The sequence below is a fragment of the Osmerus eperlanus genome, chromosome 6, assembly GCF_963692335.1.
Source record: "Osmerus eperlanus chromosome 6, fOsmEpe2.1, whole genome shotgun sequence".
NCBI lineage: Eukaryota > Metazoa > Chordata > Actinopteri > Osmeriformes > Osmeridae > Osmerus > Osmerus eperlanus.
In genome coordinates this window covers 13,003,925-13,026,668 of record NC_085023.1, presented here as the reverse complement: position 1 = coordinate 13,026,668, position 22,744 = coordinate 13,003,925, and the positions used below count along the sequence as shown (strand labels likewise).

The following is a 22,744-nucleotide window of genomic DNA, read 5'->3' as shown; positions in this document are numbered from 1 at the left end:
TCGGCATCCCGCGGAGACATCTCTGACTGCAGAGAGCGACGGCCACACATCTAAACCTCCCAGGACGCTAAGACGGTAAGACGCCTTGGCGGTGGGCAGGGGAAATTGGTTCATAACAGAACCCCACACGCCACCATCTGGAGCCGCTTCAGAGCGGCACGAACGAGTAACGGGCATGTTGGGTTACCTACGCATCCACTCCAGAACTATCACGTTAGACCATTTAAAGCCAAACGCAACGGTGAACCACCTGTAATATTTATGCCCTCCACGCTGAGACGAGAGCTGTCAAGAGAACATCCTCATTTTCCACAGCAAACATTTGCGTTCTTCACCAAATGGAAAACCGGAGTCAATATTTGCGAAATACTTCCAACCGTAACCTTTAGGAGAAGTCTATTAACGGGAGAACGTTGGCATTTCCTCTCAAGCGGTGGAGTTCCTCCATTGCAGAGGAGGAATGGTGGAATCCCAGCTGTATTTATATGGACCCCCTGTGGTTTTGCTCCTCTGCGTGACCCCACGTCCCTGATAATGCTTTCTATCAGTCAATCATACCCACCATCACTTGCGCTAAAAAGGATTTCCAGGGAAGGCATCCAAGAGCGCTAGGCAAGAGAGCGTGATGAAAGGCAGAGAAGAGCTGCCTGGAAGAGATGCAAATCGATGATATAACAACCCCCCCCCCCACACACACACACACACACACACACAAAAAAAAGCACAATATCAACCTTAATGCTGCCATGACGACAGCACTCAAGGCAGGATTAGCAGATTAAGCTGCAGCCGAGGAAGGGGGGGGGGGGGTCAGAGAGTACGCAGGGAGGTTGAAACAGAAACTTTGGACAAAAACAAGCAGAAAAAAAAGAAAGAAAAAAAGAATCATCAAAATAAGTGCTTTCTCTCTATTTTCCAAAGGCGCACTGCATTAGGTCGACATCTTTGAACCTCCTCTAACCAAACAGCCAGGCGGCTGTAGCCGGCAGCAGGCCTCCGAGCCTCCAGCCGGTGTGCAAGGCGGCTCCGTGCCATCGATCATCACCCGCAGCATTGACTGATTTACTCTTCCCATCAGGGAGGCAGAAGAAGAGCCCCAGCCACAGCAGCAGGGGAAGGGCTGCCTGGTCCCAGGTCTCTCCCTCAGCCGTGATTTAGGACGCGCCATGCGGCCAATGACAGCTCCGATAGCGCGGGTGTTGGGGCGCACTTGCCAGCCTCTTAGGCTGATGATCGATAGGGACCCTGGCATTCCCCGACTTCAGAAAGAGCAGCTGGGTACGAGTTTGGCCCGTGTACTTATCGGTGTCACAGTGCACCATACGGTATTGTGTTTCCAATTTGATAGGAGGTGAGCAATGACACACCAGAAAAAAAGCATAATGAGATGGAGGATCATATGTGCATATTGTGCAATCAGCAGTTTTCGGCTAGCTTTTTCCCCAGCCTTTGCAGTGCCCTCCTGCCAGGTCCAATATGTTCCTGAGCATCAGACTGCAGTCGAGCGGGATCTTTTCCTGACCCCCGCTGCTACGCTAGGTATCTTACTTTGGAATGGTCTGTTTGTTAGACGGCAGCCTAATGTGGGCAGCGAATACACCGCCACATGGAACACAGGGATCGACGGGGGAGGGGGGTCATGTGCGGACGGGTGCCTGGACGGTAGCAAGGGGCACAGCTGCTCGTTACGGCGATGTCCCGGCGACGTTCCAGCGCTCGACCTCGTCCTGATCGCACGCCACAACGAAACGCCGCCCTTCTCCTGGGCCCCGACTTCTGCAATTCACGACTGTGCCATTTCTACACTCCTCAAGGGACCCTGAACCAAAGGGTACTGTCGACTATCCTTGTGTGAACGATTACGCCACAAATCGCTCGCCGTCCAAAGACATTCAAGGTTTCGCAGGAACTACTATGAGGTTTCTTGTGTCCAAGTACGGCGTGCCCTAGTTGGACCGCTGAGCCAGGTTATTGGCGGAGATCTGCACGTGAGCGGCAAAGATGCACAGATGCCGTTCTTCCAGCATCCCCGGGGCAATCTCCCGGGTCTGGTACTCCCCATGCAGGCGAAACGAGGCCAGGAAAGAGGAGAGGATGGGGAGCAGGACACAGTCATGCACACTGGACAGCTCTGGAGGAAGGCGATAGCCCCGGCAGAACAAAATGCAGCCAATTTGTTTCTGCCCTTATCATGAAAGCACATGGGGGGGGAAGGAAAAAAGAGGTCAGGAAGGAGAGAGGGACGGAAAAAAACAGAATCGAGGGAGGGAGGATGGAAGAGAGGGAAAGCAGTGTTGAGCACCAGGACATCTGTTTCCTGAGGTGGGATGTCAGGTGATATATTACTCATGTTTTACCAACATGGTGCACGATCAACATAACAGACCGGCTGCAAGGGAGGTTTGATGCTCCGAGTTACATCTTGGGGATTATGCTGGGCAAGTTGCATGAACATATGGTGCCAATGCCATGGAGCTACACAGATGATTCTGACTTGACAACATTGCTGAAAAACATGACTAAGAGCCTGCCATGAGGGAGGATGATGACATGGTGTGTGGACATTTCCCAGACTCCTATCAGCAAGGAGTTTAAAGAGCTGGTGGTGACGTGGGTGGGTGAGATGTTGTTTTTCAGATGGGAGGTTTTGTTCCATTTCCGATAATGCCCGAGCTCCTAAAATATACACAAGGAACATTTATTTCGGACAATTCCATTTGATTGTCTTCACTTTGCCATTTTTCTATCTGAAAGAATTCGCCGCCAGAAGACAAATGCCACAATGCTGAAGATGTTTTCCCCACAATGAGGGGAAAAAAGGATTGTGAACCTTGGAAAATGGAATTGCCTAGTTCAGATGGAACCCCGGGTCCTTTGCTGGGAAACGGACAGCGTATAAAAGACTGACATGATCTGCCACTGGAATTTATAGCCTATTCAATGAACCGTTCAATTCAATGCCACTTACATGCTCCCTTGCCCCCTTCTCTTCCCAACACAGCTTTAATAGGAGCTGCTCAATTGCTTCATCTATTAAAACCAGATATCTACAGACAGCACAGACCATTTCCCGCTAGTCAGACCCATATGTGAAAAAGAAACGATCAGTCAAGATGAAAAAGAGAAGAAATGAAGAACACATGCCAACTGAGTGGAAAATGGGCAGAGGGAAGGATTGTTCATCTACAATACATTAACATGATAAAAAGCATCAATCAAATCATTCGGGACCAAGATCCTCACTGTCTTGTAAAAATGGATAAACCTTGTGTTGTCGGGGAACAGATTAAAAAAAAAACGTTGGAATGCATCTAGATTTTCTCCACCACACCGTTCTCTGTTTATCCAGTCAAGACGTTCCTTTGGGATGCCTCTCACAAGACAGGAAGCTAACCCTAAAAGAGCTCTGAGAGTTGGCAGTCCATCATCTGAACCGGGTCATAAGTGTGAGTTGTAACAAGATGGGTGTTTACAAACACGTCTGCAGACGCTACCTCTCTCCTTCCTCACTCGATTTTCCCGCATCTCGTTTCCTGGGGAAGCTAACCCTGACGGCTTCTCATTTCCTGGTTTGTGCTTGGATGGTTGTCATCACACGGAGGGCAAGGTATTCAGAAGACAGATTGAGAAATCAATCTCAATTTCAAGTCAAGAATGGAACTTTCTTAAAAAGCAGAATTCCTAAAAAAAGTCGAGGCGGGGGTTCACCTTAAACCTAACCCTAAAAGTTGAATTAGAATCAAAATGTCTGTGATGTGGGCTGGCCTGTTAAGTAGTCATCATCTTAAAAATGATTGAACTGAGGTTAGGCTATACTTCTGATGGGCCTTTTAGAGAGCAGGTCTCGGCTTGGGCTAAGATAGAGAGATAGAGGAGAGAGATAGAGGAGAGAGTGAGAGAGAGAGAGACAGAGAGAGAGAGACAGAGAGAGAGAGACAGAGAGAGAGAGAGAGAGAGAGAGAGAGAGAGAGAGAGAGAGAGAGAGAGAGAGAGAGAGAGAGAGAGAGAGAGAGAGAGAGAGAGAGAGAGAGAGAGAGAGAAAGATGGAGACAGAGACCCATATCTCCCTCCATCCTTCAACAGTTTGTCTCGAATCCAATCTGACAGGGTGTGGGGAGCATAGAGTTCCTAACAACAGAAGCGGGGGGAAGCACTCTACTCCTCCTCCAAGTGAGAAGCACTGAGACTCTTATCTAAGGCTGTATGGCAGCAAGCTACCACAGGTTTCAATAATCCTTTCCTCCAAGGGGTTTCGTGATTATAGGGTTGAAATGAAGTTCAGAAGGAGCGTACTTCACAATGGTTTATGAATTGTGAAGGGTAAGATGGTGAGTAACTGTAGAAGGATGGTCTGGGAATACATATCATAATGGGGGGGGGGGGGGGATTTTCAATGAATGAAAATGCAAGTGTTTAAGTTATCCTACTACTTAGCTACTGTCTGCCCTTTATTCCCAACAAAACTCTCAACTTCTTCAAGAAAGTTATAATCCATTAAGCCTTCCACATTGAGGGTGGGGGAAAATAAAGTCTGGAAAAAAAAACACAAAAAAACAGACCTTAATGAAGTCTAGTTAACGAACACAGCATTTAATTTTGATACAAAAAAATTACCGTTTTCGCCCCCGGGTTCTCAATTCGCTGTCTTTGCATATTGTTATGGCTGGCAGCGGCAGACAATACATTATCAGCTCCCCCCCTCTGTCTCCTGACTCACAACTGACACTAATTTGTAGCTTTGGAGGTATTATCAGGCAGATAAGCCTCTGTAGTTCTATATGGCTGATTATATGGTAATCCTAAAAATAGAGGGGGGAAACTAATGACAGGTTGTTTAGCCGGGGTAATTATGGCACAGTGGAAGCATCTGTCTGACAGTTGTTTATGGGGTCCAAGACGCAGACGACTGCCTGCCTGGGAGGCTCCGTGGTAAGCCTCGTAGACGCCTAGAAACCCCCCCCCCCCCCCCGCCCCTCCCCTCCCTCTAGACCCCCATGCTTGAGTGAATGTGGAAAGAGGGTCTGATGATGACTGCATGGGTTGAAGTCCTATCGTTTTCCGGCTAAACCCTATTTTTGAAGTCAGAAGTAGTCTATTCAGGTGGAGCCCCCGAAGAAGTGATTAGGACCGGACTCTGGAGCCGCCCTACTCATTGTAGGAGGGCTGCATTCAGAACTAATTGGGGGTTATTTAGGTTTTATTCTTCAGACCTCACTGTAATGTAATGTGAGTTAACTTAAACCCTAACAGAGTTCACCTCAGCCCATAGGTAGAGAGTGAAAGAGAAGAGGAATGGGTTTCTGTGTGTGTGTGTGTGTGTGTGTGTGTGTGTGTGTGTGTGTGTGTGTGTGTGTGTGTGAGTGCGTGTGTGTTTCTTTGCATGCTGTCAGTCATGACAGTGTGTCTGCGTGTGTCCATCCTACCTGCAGTGCACTATTGAGGAAACAACTGTTCTGGCCAGGCTCGTTGCTGAGGCCTTTGCTGGGGGCGATGGACGTCATGGTGCGCGGGGTAAAGATCCCCTGCAAGCCCCCGCTGCCAGAAGCAAAGTAGTTCCTTTTCCACGACATGGTCCTTGCTGTGAGTTAGTTCTCTCGTTGATCAACACTCAACCGTCCGCCCGCGTGACGAAGCACATTGGGCCATGTCTTCAGATTGAAAGAAATGTTAAAAAGAGCAAAAAACTGTGTTTTACACAGAAGTCCAAGTCCGCCAAGTATGAAACAGAGTGCCAGTCTTCCTCGCGTCCTCAGAGGAAGAGAGAGATAAGTGTGAGTGGAATCTCCCCGAGGTCCAACACCCGTCTGCTATCTTTCACACCCCACACTCTCGTTCAGTCACTCCACAACCCCTCCTTCCTCGGACCGTCTTGTGGAATCTCACAATATTCTGACACCAGGGGGGGGGGGGGGGGCTCTCTGGCGCTGGTCGTTCCTGCAGGTGGCCGACCTTCCCCCGGATCTTTACAGCCAGCGTCCAGGACGACCTCAACACCTCATTAACAAACAGCAGATCTCCGCTGAGACGGGGGGGGCGATAGGGAGCGAGGACGAAAGGTCGGAGGTCAGGGTCTGGTCCCCTCTGCTCTTTTCAGCGGCTGAATGGATCCGCGGCTTCTCAGTTCGCACTCGGGCAGATCTGCAGGGGATGAGAAAAAGGACAAGTTTATGCGTGTGTTCGCTTCGCGGGCGCGCTCCAGCCGTCTCTCCGGTCCGCTTCAATCACTCTGCCACACTGAAGGGGCAATCGAGGAGGACGTATTTACGATCCTCACCCAGAGATCCCTCTCCTCCCTCTGTTCTCCGTATGCCCTGTTCTTTCAACATGCAGGCCCTATCACCATTGTGGTTGGAGGAGAAAGGGGCGGGGATCGGACTGGGGGCAGGCATTAGCTGACAGTAAATTCTCTTTGCTTAGAGTTAAGGCGGGAGAATTCTCAACTGAACTGATCCCCCTCATCCCTCTACCTGGTGTAAACTGTACATACATGTGCCTGGGAGACACACACACACATACACACACAGCTTGAGCACAGTGCAGTTGAGACGTTGCCTTCGTAATTGTACAAAGGCTAAGGCACTCTAATCAGACTTCTCCAGACAAGCTAAATAAAGACCCCAGTCAGGTGTACACAGTGGGGCGTCCAGTCCACGTGGACTAAGGAAAGGAGGAGGGAGGGATGATGACAGAAGTCTAGGACCAAGGGTAGGCCAGTGCTGATCAAGGCTAAATCATACTAGGCATGTATCTAGTTAGCGGTACCTGATTCACTGTCTGACAGGGATAGACTGTGATAGCATAGCTCCCCAAAAATTGACATTGTAGCCAACTTATTATGCAGGAACAAAACAGCAAGCCCATACGCTTAGCAGAAGTTCAGTCATTTGAAGAATGGGGTGAATAGGCCAACTACGGGATACTAATGCACTTTATTGCTTCCTTTATGAAACCCTAATGCCTATGGTAACAGTTATGATACTATGCAACATTTATACGCTTCCAGGGCTGGATTTCTGGGTGCCTGGCACTTTTAAAGAGTAGGCTTGTCTTCACCAGTCCATCCATCAGCACCGTGATGCTCTTTTAATGGTCAGACTTGGGGGCAGAGTGCCGGAGACGGGAAACAGAGTGAGCGAGATAAAAAGGAATGATAGGCATGTCAGAAGATTTGAGAACAACTGAATGAGGCAAAGGAAAGAGGCAACCGCACGCATCCAAACTATCGCCAGCGTTTTAATTCCACGTCAGCCTGCTCTTATTTATGGGGGTTGTCCTGTCTCTCTTCTCCCTTCTCCTCTCTCTTTCCCGGGTGTGTTTACTCAGGGCTGAGTCATCGGCTAAACCTGCACTTGTGATATTACCAGACCACTTTCCTGCGTCTGACACCCACTGGCAGGATCCACTTGTGGTAGACACGCACACACACACATAATAGACATACATCCCATGGAGAGTTTCATGTTTGCGCGCAAGAGAAAACCTAAATTCCTCATGAGTTGTGAAAAATGGATGAATCATTTGAGTCATGATCCTGGATTACTTTGTTCTAAAACTGTTTTGCGTTGTTGAATGGAACTTGCGTGGTGACTGTTACGATGACTCAATGCTGTGGCATGCAAACAACAGTGGAATGTGATGGACGGGCCGTGGACTGTTAAATCTGGAATCCAAAAACATCACCCTTGTCACAAAGACCAAGGACGCCAAACTGTGGCACTAAATTGCCTCATTCAAATGACTCTTGATACATAATGCAAAGTAATGCTGCCATAGGTGGGATCTTAGTGAATGCTAGCATAACCAACACCTATAATAAGGCTTTTGTGTGATGATAATCATTTCTACGTACAAGGCTTTTTTCAACTCGGTACAAACCCATCCTCCTCCACCATATTGCTGATGGTCTCGAATGTCCTTCTGCCAGACAAAAACAACAATTTCAGCAGTCTGAGGTGGGAGTACGACATGCCTGAGACTCATGCTCGCAGTCACACACGTGAAGGGGGCAGGCTGGGGCGAGGGGGGGCCTTTCCTATACTGTAATCATCAGCTCACTTAAAGCGTTAACTGTAATTGGTCTGGGCGGATTTGAGTGTCCTCCTATAGCTGAATTGGTGTTGTTGTTGTTGTCGGTGAGGTGGATGATAGGGTGGCTGTGTGTGTCTCCTAAGCTGTTGTGCTGTGGTGGTCTGTGGTGGATGGGAGGGGGGGGGGGGGGGGGTAGACCAGGGAGGGAGGCGTTGAGAGAGGCAGGTCATGCGGGCGGATTAGCCTGATCAGACGCTGCCTGGGATTAGTCTGTCTCGCTGTTCGGGGATCTGTCTGGCTACCCGCTCGTTAGCCCGCCTAGCCTAGCATAGCCTAGCCTAGCCGTGAGCAAGCGAAGCTATTAGCCTGCTGAAGTCCAGGAACAGGATGATGGCTGTGGCTCGTGACCACTGGAGCTGAGCAGTGGTAAACAACACCACATGGCCAGCTGGTGGAGGCAGCCCATGGGGCAGGGAGCAGCCTGTAAGCACTTTTTTTAAACTATAGTTTATATAGCCTAAAATACAACACACAAATGCCTGCTATACACAATTATTTTGCAAACTGCAATTGCAGACTTGATAGTGGCCTGAATCTCAAAGCCACTTAGAGGAGCCTGGTGTTTAAATCCATGTGTTGGCCAACATTTGATTTTTCTATTCCGTTGTGGTGGGAATCCAAAGTTAAAGTTATCACAAGGCACACATGGACTATCGGGAGAAACATAGCATAGCTCATTCAACCTCCACACACAAACACAAACACAAAATATGAAGCGTAGCCATGACTCAGGGATGATGGCCCCCATTGCCTGGCAACAGGCTGTCACATCTGATCAGTGCGCTGGCCTGGGTGAGAACAGGCCGGCCCATCTGACCAGGAGGCATGTTGACATGCTTGCATCAATCAGCCCGCCGCGTCACATCATGTCCAGGCCAGCCCCCCCGCCCTAACCAGCCAGGGAGCAGAAGGCTGGGTGACTACCCACATGAACACACACACACACAAAACCACATATGCACATTTACACAAACACACACACCCACACAAGAGCCATTCAGAGGAATCTTAATCATCTCTAATAGTCTAAGATTGGCGCTAAGGCCTAAATGAAAAAGTGTGGAAGTACAGCACATGGTAAGGGACCGAGGAGTTAGTTGCCTTGACCACAAAGTCCAAGACATTTGCATATAAATGAAAAAGGCTGATAATGATGACGGTTCTCATAACCATGGCAAGGTCTTTGTCAAACCGAAGTGGCACAGTGATTCTAAATTCCATCAAGCTTTGTGCCAGTGTGAGGAGGAGGGGGGGGGGGGGAGGTCTGTGGGGAGTGAGGAGTGGGGAGTGACCCACCGATTTTCAAACAAATGTGATTGTCGGTTGAGCGAAAAGGAGGAGCCGGCTTCTGGCGAGGCCAAATAGCCCTTGTTGAAATGTACAGGGCGCCTAGGTTCACGTCAACCGTGGGGGCTGCCTACAAATCAGAGGAACAGAGAGGGGAAATGTTTTTAAACAGGCTCTTATCAAATGAAACCATTTGTATGTCCCATGAAAAACCATTAGGGTGAAAGAGCAGTATCAATAATGACAAAAAGCTGGTAAGCTAAAGAGCGTTATACTATTGTGAGCACACGGGGATTAGGTAAATGAGCCTTAAAAAGGAGCTCCTTTGCAAAAATCCATTATTAACGAGGGGCATGAAAGCTAATGTATTTTACACACATGCTTATCTATGCACAAAGCTCCCCTTCCACGTAATCTTGCATAAAGACTGTTTATCATTATCTCTTTACAGGTACACTAGGTCCTGCCTGTGATGAGGGGCAGATTTGGCGGGAAGATGTTACGCAACAACATACCAGTCCATGGCTGCTGCCCCTCCTCCCCTAATCACCTCTAATGCCTCGGGGCTGGCACGCCTCCAGCACCACGCTGCCACTTTGCCAAGCTGGCATGGCCCTGTGCCAGGGGCAGCCCTACACTGGGACCAAGCCAACAGGGAACCAGAGGAGACTGGTGGTGGTAGATGTACAGGACAGGGAGAGGACCTGAGACAATCCACTCGTCTCTTCAGCCTCATACATCTACTCCATACAACTCTACTGCAGACCAGACTAGGCTGGTTGAATCTGAACAAGGAAATCAGAGGGGCCTAGCAGCATAATGTCAATTTGTGGCGGAGGGAAGGGGGGGAAGGTTCCTGTGTTATTCTCCTAAAGTGGCACTGGCAGGTGACAATTCTTACTTTTAGATTTGTATCGTCTCTTACGAGTTTTTGAACCTTCCTTTTGATTGCGCATGGCTTGGCCTTTTCACGCTGGCTTCCACATTCCAGCCACATAAAAAAGAGGCTGTAAAGAGTCTCACCGCCAAGCAACCACGCACCCCCGGACTGAGAGTCAAATCCTGGGCTACTGGGAATGTTCTTGGCCGCCGCTGCCAAAGCAGTGGTCTTAGATACTCCAGTGACACATGAAAATGGGAGATCTGCTGGTGGGAAGCCCACCACAATTAAAACAGCCAGCTCTCTGCGGGATCCTGGCTTGCACTTCTGAGCAAAATCCACTCAGAGAAGACCGGGGTCACTATGACAAAAAGAAGAACTATGGTCCTTGAACGAGAAAGCCAAGAATACTTGGTCGAAACAACGGGGAAAAGGTCACTCGGAAGTAGAGGGAATTACAAGTGAATCCAGGTCTGTGCTACAGCTGGTTGACCTGGGTAGCTAGCTCGCTAGGCTAACTACTACCGTTTAGGCTAAACCCTCTGACCAGGAGACACATAAAACATCTGTCCCCCGGCTTGCATGCCGGAAAATCTGGGCTGTTGGGCTTTTAATCTGCCCTTCTCTCTAATTGTCTTAATGTGGCATTACTGTATATGTAATCTGCCCCACCCCGTTTCACATTACATTATGTTGAAACATGGAGGTTTACCCACTTAAAGGGGGGGAGGGGGGGGGGGGTAGCGTTCCATATTTTATGTGGTTACTGTGAATCACAGCCCATTCACTGGCAACAAAGCAGAATTAAACAAACGCTGCCAAAAAAGCTCTATCCCTCATCTCAGCGATGGTGCTTAGGTCTAAATAAGGCTTACGTAAACTAAAGACTACTGTGACACGGATCTGTGTTCAAATGCTGTCATCAGCAACTGCAATTAACGACTGCTAAAATCTTACAGGACGCTGAGTCACTGCTTGTGTAGCCACATGGAGTCCAGGCTGGTGATGACTTGGGAGGGTAGCGGGTTGGCTGAGGGGGATGGGGGTAGAGATGACACAACAGGGAGTTTAGAAACGTGCTGTGGGGGGTCACAAGAGGAGACGCGACACACATGCCTGGCTCAAATCACACCCGATGCACTGATGGTTTGTCGCAAGCACGCAACATGCTGTCTGCACGCTATCAAAGCTCGTAGAGTGTGTGTGTGTGTGTGTGGGGGGGGTAGCCTGCAGAGGGAGAAGGAGAGAATCACAGTCCTGTATTTACGCTCCAAAACAGGCCAGGTCGAGAAAGTGCCCGTTGCCGTGGAAACGGAACTGGGTGCTGCTTTAAGAAATGACAGGAGCATGGGCAAGAGGGACATGGTCAACACCCCCCCCCCCCCCTCCTCCTCCAACCTTCAACAATACTTTTAAGAAAAGCGCGAGACAGTCCAGAGCTAGCAGAGGGAATCCCTGAGAAAAACACTCAATAGTTCCAGGTGACAGACGGAGACAGAAGCGAACAATCTGAAGGGACAGAAACAGACTTTTGGAGAGCAGGAGAGCCAAATTCAAGAGACAGGTGACAGCGACGTCACTCGGAAAGGAGGTAAAGTACTACCCCCAAAAAATATCTGTCGAGTTTACTGTGACATATGTGCGAAAGACAGAGAGCGACAGACAGAAAGACAGGCACTGAGACAGACAGTGACACAGTACTGTAAAAGGGTCAAAGAAAGAACCAAGGAGTACGAATGAAGAACGGGAGAAGAGAAAGAGAAAACGGGACAGAGTTGAGTGGGATGAGCAGAGGGCATGGCAGCAATCACTCAGGCCAGATCAGAAGAGATGAGCCTTAGACGAGAGAGAGAGAGAGAGAGAGAGAGAGAGAGAGAGAGAGAGAGAGAGAGAGAGAGAGAGAGAGAGAGAGAGAGAGAGAGAGAGAGAGAGAACTAGACGAGCGCAAGCAGAGAACATGGAAGAGGAGCTTCCCGGTTTTCAGCCACCACCTTCACCTGGCATGGAGCAGTCAGCAGCACTTAGTCCTGGCACCCAGATCTGCTAATTCATCTGACCATCTGTAGGATGATGGGCCGCCTACACCACGGCCAAACAGACGTGTAATCTGACTGAGTCTCCGTCCAGCAGAGGAGGATAGAGGGATGGACAGGAGTCAGCACAGCAGAACACTGGATCAACATAATAAATCAGAGTGGTGTTCTGGTCATCAAAACAAGTCAAATGACTGGGGCTGATGTTGTTACACAACTCCACAACTGGAGAGTCCCTGGAGCTTTTTCAAAAAAGTCCTAGCAGAAGCCATGTAGGGAGCCCCTTAATGATGCATTTGTGTATCATGTTGAAGTGCAGCATCTCTCCGAAACATTGTGAGAGTTTGGGATGGCAGCCAGCGCTCAGGCGTTATGGTTTTTAATCCCCACAACAGTTTTAGTGTTCTGTCTCAATTAGGCATTGGAGGACTAAACCCCTGGTGCCATTTAAACATGGAATGAAAAAAACGTTGACACTGGCAGTTGTTTGTGACCGTGAAGCCCATACGGAACAAAAACGGATTCACAACATAGCACTGTACCTAATCCTTGCAAAATCCCACAAGAAGAAATGGATACATTATCATGTTTGCCCTTCGATGACCTGAATAGGAGGGTAAAAGTTGAATGAGCAAGAATACATTAGTAACAAAAATAGGTTGGAATCCAGAGTGAGTAATTGAGTGAGTGATAAAAAGAGCATGAGAGGGGTGTTTGGCCCATTAAAAAGACCACAACTCCACAGATACGACTGGTCTCACTATACTGGCAATGGTCAACATATTTACCCACCCCATCACAACAAATCCCTCGCAGGACATGTGACTAGGCTCCATGATCTGTGGGCTTGACACACCATTGCAGTGGGACACCCGCAAGCATTCCCTCATCTTAAATACAACAATGGAGCTGTCTGACAATACTGTTGCAATCGCACATCAACAACAGTCCTACTGAGGTCACACCAAGTACACAGTGAGTGTTGAATACACACAACTAGACAACTCTACTGACACACGCACACACCCAGTGTGCCCCTTGCCTCATCAGAAGGGATCAGGGTGTGCAGAGAGCGCGGTCATGGGCATCAAAGCCTGTTAACGTGTTGTGCTGGGTCAGTGTGAGAACAGCCTGGTCTTGTGATGGTGCGATCAGTTCATGTGACCGATGTGGAGATGATGGCCATTTTTCCCACCAATGTGCTGACCTCAATACATTTAATGAAATATTGAGCTTGTGCGGGTATGAGAGATAATAAGTCATTAATGCCGAATTTATGAACAGTTTGTAAACACTGTTTAAGTGTCTCAGAGAACTCCACGCAACAAGACATGTTTACACACAATAAGGCTACGTAAAGGCTAGAACCATTGAGATGGTTTTTGTTTAGGGTCTACCAAAGTATAAACAACTTTAGGCAAGCTGACGAGGCATAATAAACTATCACACTCTTAAATCACATCTTTTTTCCGAAAGACATTCATGACTGCTCCAAATACAAATACGAAGAGAGACATTTAATTTAGATAAATGAATATGCGAAGCGTCGTAATTAGGCTATAAAATGAATGAAACTCTTCGTCAGCCATTCATACTGCGTAACAGTTGACTTTGAATGAAACCACGCTGTAACTTTTCCACAACAGTTACCCAGTTTAACATGTGCACGAAAAGAGTTCGACACTTAGTCGGCAACATACTGGATATAATGTAAAGAAATAGCCTACAAATATTATTCGCGAGCGGTGCTACAGATCTTCAGCAATCAACAATGAACAACAATGACACCGAACAATAATATCCATGCAGCACCTTTTATCTTCATCACACCAAACATAGAACCTAGTTCCACAGTTTGAGCTTTCGCAACAAAATGAACTCAAGTCGATGTCTAACATGTGTTCCATGATACTTATAACAACCAATGTAACAGTGTGTGGTAACGGTTTTCCTGCAACCTACTCTATCAAACAAGTTGTAGAGTATTCACGTCCAAAACAGCATTTAACTTACCTTTCAGCCAAATGGAAAGAGAAATCTCAACAAATGACAGCGGTCACTATTTGCACCACAAAATCAGGCATTTACTCCAAATTTGGGATTTTAAAAACCTGTTGAAATTCGGCTCACCAATTAAAAGCAAGAACTGTCTCTTCATAATGTGCTCTGTGCTGTGTTGGAAGCTTGGCTGGGGGAAGGGTGGCGCCAGTACCTGCAGTCCCAAACAATGACGGCCATAGCCCAAGAAACCACAGCGTTTTGTAAACCCGACAAGATAGCCTAGAGTACTACTAGAGTACTACTTACAAGACATAAATAAAGCATATAGGTTATAGTCTATAAAGCTGCGTATTGGTAATTAATTTCGTCACATAACGAATATATTACACAGTTATAATGGTGCCAGTTTCAAGACCGTGATGCCTTGAAATCAAAATAGACTAATTGTTATTGTTCTGCAAATCAGTCTACTTTATAAATGATTTGCATTCAACTGGTTGACCCTAATCTGGCATAACCAATATTCAGAGTAGGGTGTACATCTATTGATTTAATGATTAGGAGCCAGCACATGTCACAATCAATTTCTGACAACAACCAACTGCCCTCTATTGAGATTGTTCCCAAAAGCTTTTCTCACTACTACGCTAATGTACTTAAAACGAAAGCACAACGGCACGAATAAAAACAAAGCATTTACCAAGAGAAACCAATTAGTGTTTCACCTGCTGTTCAAACCAGAATTAGTCAAGTAGTTTACTGAAACTGCAAAAAACTTCATCTGTATGGAATGGTACGCCCTTTCTGAGAAATGAAAGAATAGCCCAGTTATAAGCCACATAGTCCTCCTCCACCCAGAGATGATTAACAACACTGTGTTACTTTCTGACCGCAACCTGAACGGGAACGGCTGGCTTAACACAAGGGTGTCTGAGGATCTGAGCCGTAAATTAGGCTACACTTGTGTAGTTGCCATCTACTTACTCATTGCAAATAAATCACCAATGTAGCCAAACACGTGACATTGTGTTGTTCATTGGTCCACTACTGCATACCGTTAGTCCTGTAACTATTTTTTTCAAAGGTGAGAAATATCCCAAGGAGGAACCGAAGTTTGGCAGGAGTCTGTGATGAACAAAAAACAGCATGAGTCCACTGCATGCCACCAAACATGACAAGGTGCTCTTCCCACGACACCAGGACCCCAAAAAGCTGAAGATTTGCAGTAAATTTGAGAAAGGAAGGAAGGGAGGAGAGACTTTACATTGGCAGATGGATAGTTGTAAACTCTCCACGTGAGGTTTTGGTTGTAAAATGATAGGGTGATACAGGGAGGGCAGTTGAACCATTTAAAAACAGCGTTTAAAGAAGTTCCATTGCAGGGTGGTGCAGCAGGAACACCACGAGAGCTGCTTATCGTGGGGGACATTCGTGGAAGTTCACAAACAGGTCAAAGCTTAAGTCAACAAGTTATTTGCAGTAATTGTGTTGGTTCAACAGACTGTTTGACAGCCTAGGCAGTATGACACTGCTACTATTTTGAGCAAAATATTGGCAGGACCGGGGGCACAACAGTAGCTCACCAGATAAGTGCGTAGGTACCACGTAGGCTGAGGCCCTACCACTGGTGCCTCGGTTCAAATCCGGCCTAAGCCATTTCCTGCATGTCCTCCCCCCTCACTCTCCCGTCCCTCTTCACTGATCTGTCCCAAATAAAACAGAAAAGCCCTCAAATATATCTACAAAAAATTGGCAGCACTATTAAGGATTGAGTTGAAGGTCAGACTGTTTTGTTCCTTCTTGAAATTGTAATCTGTGGTGGGACTCAATCCTTATGGCCTGAACCAAGTAAATCTAGTGTACACCGTCATTTAAGTGTGTCCTACATTACTAAAAGTAGCCTGCATTAGACCGACAGCCCACAGTATGATTGAAAAGCCCACACTTGCAAATCATATCTCAATGGGTTTTTGGATCAAATGTAGACCAGACCTTCAACAGGTGTTTGACCAATTCTTTATCTGCATCCGGCAGCAGGACACAATAACACATACCGCTTCTTATCATCTGTCCACTCGCCCCTGAAACAAAAGCCCAGAGAACACACTCTACAAAACAAAGTGAACCAATGAAAACAATATCCTGTGAACAGAGAAGCACCAGGAAGAAAAAAAAGTGCAAGATTCTTGTGAGAAAAACATTGATTGTTTGCATAGAAGATAGAGGACATGTGCTCGCAAAGTTGTGTTGGGCTTTGATTGAGGAATTAGAACACTTTCCCACAATAGGCTATTCATCCCCAAAACAAAAGCTGTTATATGAATACAAAGCGTTATGTGGCCTAACAATGCAAAAGCGTTCTGTTCAAACATTAGCTTCCTCTACTCACAAGGCCCCTCTCGAGCCAGCTAACAAAGGGAGGTCCACATCCAGACCAATTAATGAGCTTTTTGTTTCGTTTTTTTTGCTCTGCTTTGAGGAAATTCCATGGGGAAGTATGTGTTTGTGTGTGCAAGCGAGTGAGGGATAAGGGGGTGGGAGAGAGATTGTAGACTAATTGCATACTGTTATTTGCGTCTGTTAACCAAACTTTGATAACTTATTTGTTTCACGACTTGTTCTGTCTATTCATTATCTACAAACACGGTACAACCCATCAGCTCATGGATAAACTTGTGTACAGTGAGCATTGAGCATAGTCTACAAGAATTAGCACACGTTAGGGGCTTTTGACATGAACAGTCAACTCAGGGTTTTACTGAACTGAGGGTTTTTGTAAACTCTGGGTTTTAGTGTAAAATAAAACCATGTTTCTCACATTCTTGTTCTGCTTTTTCTTAACAACATAACTTCCCTCCAGCATAGCTTACAAAGCAGAAAAATAACCTTGTGTCATATGACACTGTGTACAATTTGTCCTGTACAGTACACAACTCAAAGTACACCTTCATTTCACTATGTCCACTTCCTGTATGACCTCATCCCAGCTCCCACCTTTACTGTTTACAACCTCAGTCATATGATGATACCTAAACACACACACCCTCACTCGGGGGCAGGTCTGTCATCTAATACAATATTACTCCATAGCAATTACCGGTAGGCCTACAAGTTCTTAGACAACACACCCATCTTATTATCACATGCACTTGCCCTTCCAAAGTACTCCTCGTCATTCAGAACAAAGAGTTTCTCATCACTCTTCAGCCAAACAGTCATTCAAATCCAAAATCCCACAGTATTTTTCCCTGTGACACAACAAGGTTTGTAAACTCGTCTCGGTTTCCACTGTTGACACGTTGATATGGAACGCAGAGAATATCCATCCCTATGGTTTCCGATCACCGTCACAACAGACATACAACCTTTCAAAACAGAAGTAGACTATTTTTGGGTATCGGCATTTCCATACAAACATGCAAATAGTTTGGTCTGCGATGACGCCTGGTGTACTCAGTGGGCCTTTTTCATACAGCAGCTTAGCTATGCACTGGTCTACTTAAGGTTACTATTTTGAGGGGTAAAAAGGACACGAAATCCATGAGGGACTTTTTTGAAGAAGGTTGCTGCCTCTCACATCAACATATTCATATCTGTATCCAGTAGAATTCTACAGCCAACTCCTCTGTAGTCACGCCTCTCCTTACGACGAAAGAAAACATGCTTCTTAAAGGAACGTGCCTTGTGGGAGTGACAACGGAAAAAGGACCACAAAGAATTTGCCACACCTGATGTAACGGAGGTGTTACAGGACACATGCGTGAATCCTCCCGGCTGGAAGACAACACCCTCACCTTGACAAAAGAGCGCTTCCAATGGAGCCCACTATGCTTCTCTCTTCTCACTCACTTCACCGCACAGTTAGACATCTGTACTCCGGAGCCCTGTACCAGCTGGGATGTGTGACAGCGGCAGCGTGCTGTGTAGCCGCGACACCGAGACGCTTCCCAGGTGACACTGACACAATGACGACATCATCCTTGTCAGCACACACCTGTTTCCCCAGGAAGCTCCTCCCACCATGCCTTCCTTTCCTGAAACTTTAAAGGGACAGGCCATCTCAGGGGAGGAGTAGAAAAAAAAGAGTTCTCTGACTAACAGGAACAGTACCAACACCAATAAAGCACTGTTCCAACAACTAATCAATTTTGATGGCCCTGTTTCAATGCTCGATATCAGCGATTTCTCTTAAATTCAACAGCAGGCTTTCCACAGCTTCATGCTTGTCTGATCGCTTGACGTTTATAACTGTTGACTTCAAATCTGGAGTTGTCTCAAACTGTATTTCAATTACGCAGACCGCAAGGCATCGCCACAATTTATCACCTGACCCCAGGAAGAGCCTCAATCTCAACACCACTAGAGTTAATGTGTGATATAGCAGATTAATGCCGACACCTGACAAAAAAAGCAACTTGTGCCCTGCGGCAAGACATAAGACAGCTCACATGTTGTCCTCTGGTGAATCGTGGCATGGCTAATTCGCTGTGCACTTAGACAGGAGCAGAGTCAAGACCATCAGTGAAACGTTTCAAAGCTTAAAAGGGACAAAGTCATCAGAATCGCCGCCAAAGACAATAGAGATGCTCAGAAATCCCCTGTCTCTGCAATGGAACGCCTCCTTCGGAGCTGCCATGCAGCCTAATGTCATGACTAATTTGTCATGCCAATGTGTGATTCATTAGCAGACTAAGGCTTTCTTTTCATTAGAGCCTCATTAAAAGCCCCCGCTTTACTGTCAGCCGCCCGCCGTTTTGGCGTTTTCCAGAGCCACGCTGGTGATGATAATGATGGCATAACTCTTAATCTGTTCCATCCTGTAATCCTGGCCGTCGGATCCCCTCAGGATCAGGGGGGCATCCTGTGTCCAGGACATGTGGCCAGTCCGAGCACGGTCACACGGTGCGGTAGGTGAGCTATACACTCTATCTCTGCCTCATGGTGGAATGGAGGAGCTACAGTGAGGCTAGCATTCAGATCAACAGTTGTCCTATTTAGTAAACGCATTGTACATTTAGGTTTATGGACGATTCCGCCATCTGGACAGTCCATTGGCAAAACAACTGCAACAATGAGCCGATCCTCGACTTTGCTCCTCTAGGGTACTATTTCTCCTGCAATCTCTTCTCCTCCCTCAGCAGTTCTTTGGTTTTAGAGCCCCCCTCAATCCGCACCCAGAGAAACAGCAATGATCCCCTGCTGCAGGCCTGATAAAGCCAGCCAATGAAGATGCCTCCTTAAATGAGACAGAAGCAAACACAGGCAGTCATAAAGAGCCTTGAGGAAGACAGAGGATCTCCGGAAAGATAACCCCCCCCCCAAAAAAAGCGCAGGGAATAATTAGCATAAAAGACCAGAGATAAAAGACAATGTGCCAAGAATAAAGAGCCTACATACTGCCAAGCACCTAAATATCGTTGAAGTTTAGCATCTCTTCCTTTGTTACTGGGATGTTGGACAAGAAACCGCAAACTCAAAAGTTGGGAAAATAAGGGCTGTAAATGATCAGGCTGAATCTGAAAGGTTATGGTTGTTTCCCCCCCCGTCCGTCCGGAGGTTTCAGTAGGCACACCTATGTGTGCTGCCAATTACTCCAGTGAGTCATTGTGTATCTAGGAGGAAAAACACAATATCTGAGTGCTTATTCCCTGTGCAACGCTGTTATCTGCTCCCTGCCAAACACTGTAATAATAACCCAACCAAGATCCTCCAGCATAATTAACCATCACCACATTATTATAATAAAACCCTACCAGGCTATTTCCCCCAAAACAACTTCCAAATCTCCTGACACAAGATGAACACAATCAATTATTGAAATATGCAAATGCAGACATTAAGGATTATCTGTGTTTTTATTGGAGAAGCTGCTCAGCGTGTCGCCGGGGGGGACAGGGAATGAAACAAACACGACTCACAGCTGAGATCTATAGTCTCTAGCCTGATTCCTTTGAACGGTGAAGAACAAAGTACCTCAAACTACATTATTCCCCGCTTTCACCCCCCATAACTAAATATTTTTGGGTTGTGTAAGCTGAGATGTCTCAAAAATGGAGGTAATGCAGAAAGCCACCAATTAGAAGTGGACCTGTCCTGACCTGGCCTGGCCTGTTATGTCACCAGGGGCTAAGAATAGGGTCCCAAACTGTTACGTGGAAAGGAGCACAGCAGTTCAAAAATAAAAGAAAATGCTGTCAACTCGCTTCCTCAGGTGGCATTCCACTCACGTGGATTCACCACTCAACCGTGCTTAACAGACATCCAGTCAGTCACCAACCCTGGCCATATAACACAGAAACTCTGTACTATTAGGCTGCGTATAATTTCATGTTCTCCAACGCAAAATCTCCTCCGCATCTCCTTGCCACAGACACTCCCTGGTCCCATCGATTGACTGGAAGCAGTCCCACGCAGCCCTCTCTCCCCATATGTCTGCCTGGCACACACAGATGCCAAGCCAAGGAAGAGATCCACGGGTCAGCAAATGAGCAGCCGCCCACCAACCTTACTGCTGCCTCAAGTTTGAGTCCATTTCCATTTTCTGCTTCGAAACCCACACTCGAAAAAGCAAACCTAAACAAGGTCTATGACCCCGGCGGTCAGATACAAAACAGGCTAACATATCCTGGGTGAAGTTGCTAACGGTTCAAACAGAGTGTAGCCAAATCCATCGACTTTGGACTCGACGCATTCTGGCTTAATGGACAGGATGATGGAGGCTCCTGGAAAACCTTTCTGTCCAATCAACAGTATTTATGTAAGATGCTTGGGATGCCTCATGCAGCACTGTACTTATGTTATTAAGGGATGATTCTCACTTTTCTGGTAAACCAAAATACATGAGGGTGGAGAAGGGAAATGGGTGTGTGTGTTGGGTGTATCAAAATAGACTAAGCAAAACGTACTAAATGTCTTGTCTATAACAGTAACAAACAGTTGTCCAAAATGTACAGCTATCGTTCCCACAGAACAGATAGTGACTAATGTATGGCAAAAGCTATGTTCTAATTATAAAGGGTGTTTCTGAGTAGGCCTAGCTCTTATAACTGACATATCTAGCATAACTAAGTATGTCACGCCCCGAAATTCTTAAAACATGAATCGCCAACGTTTTAATTACAATTAATTCGAATGTCAGTTTGAATTAACTGCATTGCTCAATGGTACTGCATTCACTTGTATGTTTTTTCCTGCAAATGTATTGTTTAATAAAGGTCACTGACTTTCCTGAGGTCAGGGGACTTGAAAACAGAAATTGATTCTAACTGAAGTCGTCTCCTCATTTGAAGTCGCTGAAGGGTCCTCATAAGACAATGAAGAGCATCCTTCTCAAAGTAATGCTTGCAAGATAACCTACAAACTAGGGGCAAAACACCCACCCTCACATTCTAATTAGTGCACTCGCCCTTAACCGACGTACACATGTTAACGAGGCTTGTGCGTAACTGATGTGATTAGCTAACAGATTCTGTTTGTTTGCATGTCATCACATGGTCAGCGTGTCTGGGAGCACAGCAGGGTGCGGGGGCCGGGGGAATGTTTGGAGGAAGCTTAGACCACGGGAACGTTTCGTCTTGGTTCGTTATTGAGAGAAGAAGACAACTGGCCCTGTAACTATGATCCGCTAAAGACGCCGCGGCCTGTCGGGTACACTGTAGGTGAACTGGAAACATGGTGAGTCCACGGTGAGGCCCTGAGGGCATACGGACCACCATACCCTGAGGGCATCCGGACCACCATACCTTGAGCATCGTTGCACTTTAAAAACACACACCCCCACACTTCCCCACAACCCAACTCGCCGTTGGCACAGACATACACGCCCATGCAGCACGCTCTCCCTTTCTCGCTCTCACTCCCTCACTCACACACACACAAGGTAGAGTGAAAACAGCTGTGGCTAACCATTTGCCAGAACAAGCTTATCAGAGTCCATTTAACAATGATGTCAATCCTGAGCTCAGGTGGACTGACCTCATACTAATTCAGATAGAGCCTCAGGCTTACAATAGGGTGAAAAGATTCACTCACGTTCACATTGCACCAGACAAGACAGAATAAGAGCATTAAACAAGTGCCTGGATGCATAGACAATAAGGAAATGGATGAGGCGAGACTCCAATTACATCATGGCCAGTCTAGACAGCCCAAAATAGTTATAGGCTGAACACACAATTCTATTCAATTTCATGGCTGCCACATAGCCACAGGCTGCCTACACGTAACACACTCCATTAACACACACACACACACACTCTCTCTCTCTCTCCATCCCTCTCTCCCTCTCTCGCTCTCTCCCTCTCCGCGTCTGCATGACCCCTGTTTAACAACACTTATTTCTGCCACTTCCCTTCTGAGCCACGCTGCTTCACAATCTGAAGTGGAGAAGTTCCCGGCTGATAGAAGCCATGCGTAGATCTGCCGCCACCGCTGACACTGAGCAAGCATGGCCCGG

At 46.9% G+C, this 22,744-nt stretch overlaps 1 protein-coding gene across 1 annotated transcript in view; it reads right to left on the bottom strand.

The window, feature by feature from the left end:
- The window catches only part of usp54a (ubiquitin specific peptidase 54a), a 41,731-nt gene extending 23,442 nt beyond the window's left edge, over positions 1 to 18,289 (bottom strand). The window contains 2 exon segments of the mRNA XM_062463701.1: positions 5,424 to 6,138; positions 18,084 to 18,289. Of these exon segments, the coding sequence (XP_062319685.1) occupies positions 5,424 to 5,570 (147 nt within the window). The 5' untranslated portion in view covers positions 5,571 to 6,138; positions 18,084 to 18,289.
- Positions 18,290 to 22,744: the final 4,455 nt, after the last annotated feature.